Consider the following 10,005-nt stretch of genomic DNA (forward strand, 5'->3'; position numbering starts at 1 on the left):
AAACAGTTGTAAGATGTTTCTTTTGGTATTTGATGCCATAACACTCTATTGAAACATAGCATCTTCTTGCCAACGTTTGATTTTGCAGATGGCATTATACAAATCTTTTTTTAGTTTTGACTGGTACTATAATACACTAGTGAATTTAATGTATATATATTATAAGTTATATACAAAAGAAAAGTAGCTCGTTTGAAATGTTGTAGTCAGTGATGTATTCTATCAATTAGATGCCCTGAATCGAGTGCAGTCTTTTAACGTGTTGCTAGTGCACACTCTTAGAGCAAAATCATTGCAACTTGACATTTCTTCCTGCACAAAGTCGGGAGCAGAATCAACCGAGCTTTTGTTGAGTATACATACATTCAATGTACAGGGCTTCAAAGATTTTATTTGAAGTTTATATCTGACTCTAGATATGATTTTGTATTGATTGATCAAAACATTATTGTGGCAATATTATTGTTTATTGCACTTTTGCTCATTTTATTTCACTATATATGTAACTTTAGAAAAGAGTCTGAATGGCGTACAAAAACTTATAGCTCTTTGGTTTAAAATTTTATTTTAACCATATTGAAACATTTAAATATTTTTAATTTCTTTACTTAGGCCAGATGTAACCTTGTTTTGGTACACACCATCATGTTTCTCACTCTTGTTCTCAGTATTATCTGAAAATACCTATAGAACGTTTGTGAATTTAAGATTTGAGATATGGGTATTGGCAGTAGTTCAGTGCCACAGCTCCGTGAAAATGAATATTTGAAAAGAGTTTCTGGTACCAATGCCATAACAGAACATGATCCGTTTTGGAATCAGCTTTTTTCATTCACTCTTCCTACTTCGAAAGATAGACCAGATGCTATATTACTTGAGGAAGTAACTGAATCATTTTGTGAATCCTTGTTTGCTAACAACCAACGTACAGGCAACTTCACTTCTCTTATAAAAGTGTTCTTGTCACGAGCTGCTGAACTAAAATCGTCAACAGAATGCGAAGATGAAATTTTTGTGTGGCAAACCAGAAATGCCCTATATATAATTCGACAACTGTGTAAGTTTTCTGTTGAAAATATGACGGAAGACAAAATGATGGAGCAATTTGAAGCTTGTTCTTTGGCAGAAAGAAAAAAGGAACTGACCAGCGGCTCGGTATTTGAAGAGTCTGATCGCTTAAATCATCTTCATGGTTTTGTAACCATGTTAATGAATATTATTACTACAGTACCTATTCTGAAGTTAACTTATACACTGCATGTTGAAGCTCTTAAATGTTTGATTATATTACTTTCTGTCCAAATGTTTGTACCGTCGCCTTCACACAATGGTGCTATCTATCGACTGTTTTATGGAACAATCGAAACATCTCTGATAAATGCGTTCATCCATGCTATGTTGACCAATTTCATAGAGCAGCGACCTTGTCCGGAAAAAACAGAAGAGAAATCAGGTGGTGGTAGTTTTGTTTTAGGATTAGCCTATGGTGTTGCGACTGGTCTGAAAACTGTATTAAGAATGCGTTCTAATGACGATGCAACAGCATCATCATCACTTGGAAAATCTGCTTTGCTGGGACACCTCAGTGCGTTGCTCACATTAGTTTTAATCAATCACCAAAGTAAAGTCCAATATGCCAACAAATCACTTGGAGAGAACACGTACAGGAATGCGCTGTACTCGTTTCGACATTTACAGGGAAGACAAAAAGGTGCTGCGTCTTCAAGCACAATGGAACGATTACCATCATTTCACATCAACTTGTCAAGATTGTATACTACATTATGTGCAACTCAAAACCAGGAAACAAGCACTTTAATGTTATATTCCCTACTGCATGGCAATCCTGATATGAAAGTCTATGTTCTTTCCAAAACTGATGTAGATTGCCTTGTTTTGCCTATTTTGCAAATTCTATACGTTGCCCCAACACAAAATTCACATCATATATACATGGCTCTGATAGTGCTGTTAATTTTAACTGAAGACGATCACTTCAACAGAAGTGTCCATGAAGTAACGTTGTCATCCGTGCCATGGTACACAGATAGAATTCTCTCAAATGTCACCCTTGGTGATGTCATAATCCTTGTTGTGTTACGCGTCATCCAGTTCAACATGTATCAGGTACGAGATCGCTACCTGCATACAAATTGCCTTGCTGCTTTAGCCAACATGTCGTCTCATTTCCGCTGCATTCATTCGTATACAGCTCAGAGGATATTTGAACTGATAGCTGCTTTGACCAAAAGGCACAAGCAGTATCTTCAAAAACTTACTCTGATGTCGACGAACCCAGAGCCAGCTCCTCTTCAAAATCAATCATGTGTGGTCATGGAGCCTGAACGGGATTACGTTGATGATGTTCATGTCCTTGAAGAAGTGATCAGGATGCTTTTAGAAATAGTGAACTCTTGCTTTACTGCTGGAACATTGAAACATAACTCCAACTTAATTTACGCTTTATTGCAAAAGCATGAAGCTTTTGAAGAATTGAAAAAACACCAGCAATTTCAAGACGTTCTTCAAAATATTGAGACTATAATTGTATTTTTCATTGAAAGGCTCAAACAAACTGACCACCAGACAATGACTGTTGAAGAGGTCCACCAGGTTATAGACGATGCAACAGTACAGCTTCCCACTCATTATTTGCACAAGTTTCCTGAGCTAAAGTTTCGTTACATCGAGGAAGAGTCACCGGAAGATTTTTTTGTTCCTTATGTTTGGTCGCTTGCCTTCAACAAAAGTGGAATATTTTGGAACCCTGGCTGCGTTCAGCTGTTCTCTCTTGAGCAATAGTAAAGAACTATCGTAGAATAGAAAAATCGAATGCACTTTTTCTTCAACTGGTTTGCTATGTTGTAAATGTGAATTGTGAATGCATTAGAATGGAGACATACTAATGATAAGTACTGTATCATTTTGCTTGTCTTGATGCTTGACACCCCTTGGTAAAGTGGTATCGTAATTTTGTTAATCGATATGGCTGCGCATTGTAATGTTTCTCCAGTTCTCTGTGACCACACACATATGGCAGGTGTTTAAATAGATTTTACAAAACATACGGTACAAAACTCTAATCTTCTGTGTGAATATAAAAAAAGTCTGGCCACAACTTTTACATCACGTCGAACTTTATATTGTTAAAGTGATTGTAGGCCTACTATGTTGCAAATACCAATTAAACTAGGCTATGCTTATTTTTAAATGAACTATAGGCATACGAAGCCGAGCAACGTTATCAAGTTTATTATATTTATATGCCTATGGTTCATTCAACAAGACAAACTCTCTACCGAAGCTCTATTATTTTTAAATGTCGGACAAGTCTATTGTCCGAAAAAAAGTGTAGTATGGAATCTTTTATTATTCTGGAGGTTTGTCCCAATGTCCCATGCTTTACGACTACTTGCAAAGCAGTATAACCAACAAGATTGAACATAACAATAAATAGATTTTTCTGAAATCACAGCAAGATTGCTTTTATAGCGACATACATTTGAAACGTGTAACGATGATCCCTTGATGATTTGAGTGACAAAGATTATAGACCGACCTAATTCCTCTATTGCATTTGGTTAATTTAAGGTTCTACGAAATCAATTTCTTTGCATTAAGTAAATATTTAATTGTATTTTTACCGTTTGATTTATTTTCATAAATGTTATTTAAACCGTTGAAATTTCCCACGATATCAACAAGTGCGCATAGTTTTGAGGGAAGAGTGTTGATTGAGATTAGTTTTGTATTGGTACCCCCAAACCCAGACATTTCTATTAACACCTCAATGGTAAAAGTTCCATTTTTGTAAAAATTATTTTGTGCCACCCAATTTCGCTGTAATCTTTCTTACATTACTGAATGTTTTTTTAAGTATTTGTCAACAATAGGTGAGTATTCTGTATCTGATTATTAATTAACTGAGACAGTATTGTTCTCCTTCTAAATATGGCATTGTATAATAGAATTGTATTGGATTATTGTGCTCACCGTATGGTGAAGCTACTGTATATCGGCATGCTTCTTGCCACCGCAATCACATGCGCATTTTGATTGTATGTATACCGTTGAACAGATTTGAAACGACTGACAAATTTTAAATCGAAAACTTTGTTACAGAGTGGGTCGAATATAGAATCTTTTTATATCGGCGACAAGCATGGTATTGCTCAGCCTTGAAGTCGCATTATATTTTTATCATAAGGAAAGTTTCATTAAATGGATGTTACCCAGGGTGCTCTCTTGATATTTGTTCACCGAAATAGTCGCTTATATCTGTTACTACGATAGTGCTAATGATAGGCTACGTACAGTTGTACACATTATGCAAGCATACGCTGTAGTCGTTTATATTCACGCACGTAATGTACAGTTTGATGTTGGTTTACTGGAATGGTTATCTGACTATGTCATCAGAAAAATTATTTTGCTAGTGACTTGGTTGTGAAAGATTCAGAGCATTATTACGCAATGCACAGCTTGTTAAAGTATATACGCGTGCACGAAAACCTAACTATAAGTTTGAAAGTTATAAGTTTGAGAATTGTGTGTTTAGTAAAAGTGTTACCAGATGTTTTTCGCTCTCAAATGCTGCTTCTAATGAATTAAGATAAAAAGTGAACGACTGCTTGCATGTTAAAACCAGACCAACCTTTTTTATTCCAAGACAAAACTTCGTTACCGTACTGAAATTTTCATCAAGCATTCTCATATTTCAACTGATTATCCAATAGGATGCGCAGTGTGACAAAACATTTGAAATAAAGTAAATAATATCACACCAAATGAGAAAAATAAAATTATTAATATATAGAGCTTTCGCCACACAAGTGTGACTTCTTCATCGTAGTCTGCAACAAATAATAAAGATTAGGTCCTGTTTATATTATACGTCGGAGTGGAACGCAGTCATCCAGTCACAGTACGTTGTTCGTGGTTGATGGCGGTTATCAATGTGGTGGGTGTGAGAACTACGACACCAAACTGGTGCGCAGTACTCAGCGGTGGAATGAACAAGGGCTAGGTTAGCTGTACGAAGAGTTTTGGCACCAGCTCCAGAGCCGGAACCCGCCAATCGCCTCAAAAGTGCAACGCGTGTAGATAGTTTTTTGCGCAGTGACTCCAAGTAGGGGCGGTACGTGAGTGACCTGTCCAGGGTTATGCCGAGGTAGATAGGTTCGGCACAGTCGGGCAGGCGTTCCCCATCAATGTTGATGTTTGTCTCCCGGTTGCTAAGGTGGAAGGCCGCCGATACTGTCTTTGCTGAGCTGTAGCTTCCATTTCTGGAGGTTTGCTGATTGTGTTTGCATGTTTTGGCTGAGTTCCTCTCCACTGACTGCCAGTTTCGCGCTGAGTGCCAGGTCGTCTGCGTAAGCATATTTTCTGGAGATGGTGGGGGGCAGGTCGTAGGTGTATGTGTTGAACATAAGAGGAGCCAAGATTGAGCCCTGTGGAATGTCGCTTTTAGGTCGGCATAGTCTGCTTCGACGACCGCTATCGATTGTGAGGGTAAAACTGCGGTTGAAACTACGCAAATGTTCTCTTTTTTGCATTTTAAACATTGAAAATAAAATGCGTATTCTGGTATAATTACAAAAAAGAAAAAATGGGGATCATAACGACTTTTATACACATACGGGTAGTGGTAACGTGCAGTTCAAATTTGATTTGCTTTCAAATCTTTAGCCTCGGACTAACAAAGCCTTGATAGGTTATTTCTGATAGTTTGGTATTTTTATTTATTTTTTTAGGTAGCCTATTTGGTAAAAGTCATTTGGTATGATATTTTCCCAAAAAAACTTTTATCTTTCACGTGCTCCTATGCTACAGCTAGGTCTGAAATTGTGTTCACAGACTCTGTAAAATACCTGGGTGTATTTATTGAAAGTTCTCTCTCAGATGAAAATGACATTTCAAGGAAGGTACGCTCTCAGTAGGCAGAGATGTACGTATGCGCCGCAAATTCTACGCCGCATACTTGCGGCGTAGACTTTTTGTTTGCGCTAACGCTTGCGGCCACATTTTTTTGGATAGTTTGCGCTTGAGGCTGCGCCGCAAAGTTTTCGCGGTTTTTTAGCGCATAGCGTCAACGCATACTTTTTAATGTCTTAGTTGTTGTTTGCAATTTTTTTTGTCAAACTGCGAAATGTTGACTTCTTGCAATTGCCCATTGTTCTAGTGTAACTCATGACAAAGACAGGACTCAATTCAATTTTCTCTTTCGCCCTGGCCGTGTGATGTTCTAGGCGTTACCATCTTCAACGTCCAGGCGATAATAGACGAGCTATTAGGCCTACGTAGTAGACGAGCCAATTCTGATTTGACTGTAATCGACACTGTAAGCAGCAGTTAGATTTATTAGAATGCATGCCGGTAGCCTACAATTTATTCTCGCGGGCTTGAGCATAACACATTTGCATTTAAAAAGAGAAATGAAAGTAAAAAGATCGCTTTTCGTTTGTTTTTTTCCAAAATTCATCAGGTAATCACGGACCCCCAAATGCTTTCTCAAGGACCCCCAAGGGGTCCCCGAACCCCAGGTTGGAAACCACTGCACTACTGCCTTTGACGCTAGAGTCCCGCGTGGAGACTGAAATCTTGCAGAAAAAAAGAAAGAATTAGTTAAAACAACTTAGGCCTACTGAGAAATTAGCAAATTACAGGTCAGAACAGGAACATGTAATGTAAGCAAGCAAGAAGGTAGGTTGGTAATGTCGCTCCATGTAAAATGTAAACAATGACTTGGCTTCGTAGTGTGAAGTTTTTTTAGTCAAGCCGTGTTGAAGGCGTTTGTAAGCAATTGTGAGCACTTTAATTTATATTAGTTAAGTCTTGCATTTTGGGGCAAATCGGAAACTTCTCAGGCAATGAGCAGTGGAGCCTATGTATCTAAACAAACTCAAATATTTGGTCTCCAACCGTGATTGCTTGCATGATGTTGTACTCTGTACGTTATATGTATAGTACATTACTTTGCCTTTGCCGGTTATTCTTGTTGTATGCTATGTAGCGTAGTAATGTGTAGGCCTACATACAGTAGGCTATCAAGCTAAGATAATTTTTACTTGACAATTTATACATTCTGTTGCTTAAGTATGTAATTATATATATTTTGTAACTTGATGAGCAATTTAGCAAAACATCCATCCAGGGGCCAATTGTGAGAGGCTTTTGAGTAGCCTACTACTAATAACACTAGTAATGCTAACTATCCCTGAATGCTAATAACAAAAAGTTGTGCAGTTCAGAATCTAAACTTGCTTGTGTCTGGCAGTTTCGTCTTCCATTAACCCACTTTTTAAAAATCTTATCAGAAAAAGCATAGAGCTTAGGGCTATTGAGAGAATTATGGCATTAAAAGCAACATTATAGTCTTATTCAAACGGAATCATTTTAAAAATAGTGTTTTTTATTATGAATTTTTAGGGAGCGACAGTTAGTATATTACTAGGAGCGATAGTTAGTATATTACTAGAATTTTCTTGATAGGCATATGCTACAGTTTCTTACACTACACTATTGTATTCATGGAATAACTTATGGTAATACTAATCTCCAAGTGAAATGGAGCATGATAATACAAACCCGTGGCCCTACTTGGAAGAGAGGCCACACAAAGGACCATTAACCGTGGGCGCTTTTCCAACGAAAGATTTCCAAAATACTTCTTTTCACTACAACACGCCAATGCCTTCCAGTGCTGCGGTTGAAGGAATGTTTTCAATGGGCAAAGACATATTGAAACCAAAACGCAGCAAAGTGTCAGATGAACACTTTCAGATGCTTGTGTTTCTTCGTGGAAAGTCAAAATAAAACTTGTTTGTTTCGAGTGGTTTATATCGTGTGAATGTTTGGCACCTAGCAAACAAACTGAGTTTGCGCTATAGTGTATGCGCTGACGCTGACGCCGCCAACTTTTTTTACAAGTTGCGTTGACGCATGCGGCGTATAGTTTTTCGAACGTTTGCGTTTGCGCTGACGGCGTCAATATTTTTTGTATGCGCGTACATCACTGTCAGTAGGCTACTGTGCTGCAAACAATGCAAAATCTCATTTCGCTGAATGCTTACCCGCTGTAAAAAAAAACATTGCATTTCGCTCTTATTGTATGTCCTTTTACGCATCCCAGTTGTGGAACAAGTTTAGATCTTCCAGTATAAAACGATTATGTGTTGCTTACAACGACTCTTTTAGAATATTGCACAACTTACCTCGTTATGTCAGTGCTCGTGAATATCAAGTAATGAATAATATAATAACGTTTGATGCTTTATTGAGGAAAAGCATGTTTTCGTTTATCAACCGTTGCATTCACTCCTCAAATCGCTTTATATCAGACCTGATGTTATCTGATTGTTTTTATCGTTCCTTATACTTTCAATTCTTCCAACGCTCATATTATGTAAATTTGTAACAGTAGCCTAGATAAATTAAATAATATGAGATGTTCTACTGGTGCAAATTAAGCTAAACTATCACAAGATGTATACAGTGACAATCTGCTTTTATTCCGACGTTTCGTCAATCAGACACGACTGACTTCTTCAGGGGGCTAGACCATGTAGTGACTACCTTTCTATGGCAAAACACAGGACATATTGCTGAAAACAACTAAACATGCCTAGATAGCCCATTTAAAGTGAGCTTTTAGTGAGCTTTTAAACCGACGGCATCCAAAGTGGCTCTCTGTGACCTTTGTGCATTTGCAGTTTGTGTATTTGATATTTCGTTGTTTTGGATATGGACATTAACTTTGTCTGACGCAAATAAACAATAATAATAGCCTAGGGGAGACCGGGGCTAGTTGTAACATTTTTTGAATTATTTATTATATGTCTGTAAAAACAAGTCTGAGCGAATTTTTTGGAGATTAGTTGTATAGGTAGACTAGCTATTTACGCATATTATTCCACCTAAAGCCCTGTGATATATAGGGCAAAGTGGGGCGTGTTGTCACAGGGGCGTGTTGTCACAGCACGATTTCCATGTGATAACCCAAGCGTATAACTACGAGTTTTCAATGGAAGGCATAGTTTTCAGTTCTCTTTCGTACAAGCAGTGAAAGTTAATAAATTTGTCACTACAACAGAAATTATGAGGAGTGCCATTGAATTTTGGGTAAAATCAGGTTTTATAACTAAACTAAAAAATGGTCTGGCAAACTAAGGTATGATCATAACTGATCAGGAATGACACCATTCGTTTGCTTTAAGCCTGCTCTTTTCATCATACCAAACAGATAAGACATGCAAGTAGAGATGTGCACATGGTTATTGAAACCACGTGATTTCATACCACAGGGCGTGTTGTCACAGCTGTGACTACACGCCCCATGGTGTGCATTTTTGATGTTAAGAAACATAAAAAAATATTTCTGCTTATACAACGAGGTAATATGCGTATTTGTTAAAATAAAACGCTTTTTTAGGAAAAAAAAATATTAGATGAATGATACGCACATTTATTCGATAGTGACACGTAATTCTCAAGATGACATTTTTATTGCTTTTGACAATGGGCATAAACTTTTTACCAATGTGTTGTAAATTAATTTCTTTGTTGAACCATAGAGAAATAAAACATAGTAACTTTAGCGGGTTTAGCATACTTTATTTCACACAAAATATAACATATATAATTAAAATAAAATAAACTCAAACGTTTTCGACACGTACATGTGTCCTCATCAGGAATTAAATCTGCAATACATAAAATGAAAATCGTAAGATAAATTTGACTATGCACTGTAACGACACTCTGGACTGAAAGCACAAACTGAACAAATGAATGAGAACATAAAAAAATACTGTAGTACCGGTAGGCTCACGTGATCTGTTTTCCACCGCATAATTTACTCGCAATCATTCTCGTATCATTTGTTCAGTTTGTGCTTTCAGTCCAGAGTGTCGTTACAGTTACAGTGCATAGTCAAATTTATCTTACGATTTTTCATTTTATGTATATTGCAGATTTACTTCCTGACGAGGACACACGTACGTGTCG

At 37.3% G+C, this 10,005-nt stretch overlaps 1 protein-coding gene across 1 annotated transcript; it reads left to right on the top strand.

The window, feature by feature from the left end:
• The first annotated feature begins 618 nt into the window (after nt 1-618).
• Nucleotides 619-4,820, top strand: LOC145785484 (dymeclin-like). Its single transcript, XM_082597133.1, has one exon. It carries the CDS (start codon nt 718-720, stop codon nt 2,800-2,802), a length of 2,085 nt encoding a protein of 694 aa, XP_082453259.1. The 5' UTR covers nt 619-717; the 3' UTR covers nt 2,803-4,820.
• Nucleotides 4,821-10,005: the final 5,185 nt, after the last annotated feature.

The sequence above is a fragment of the Aplidium turbinatum genome, chromosome 16 (assembly GCF_918807975.1).
Source record: "Aplidium turbinatum chromosome 16, kaAplTurb1.1, whole genome shotgun sequence".
Classification (NCBI taxonomy): Eukaryota; Metazoa; Chordata; class Ascidiacea; order Aplousobranchia; family Polyclinidae; genus Aplidium; species Aplidium turbinatum.

Bases quoted from the DNA above. Each gene is read 5' to 3' on its own strand.
- LOC145785484 (XM_082597133.1), top strand. From the start codon at position 718: ATGGGTATTGGCAGTAGTTCAGTGCCACAGCTCCGTGAAAATGAATAT.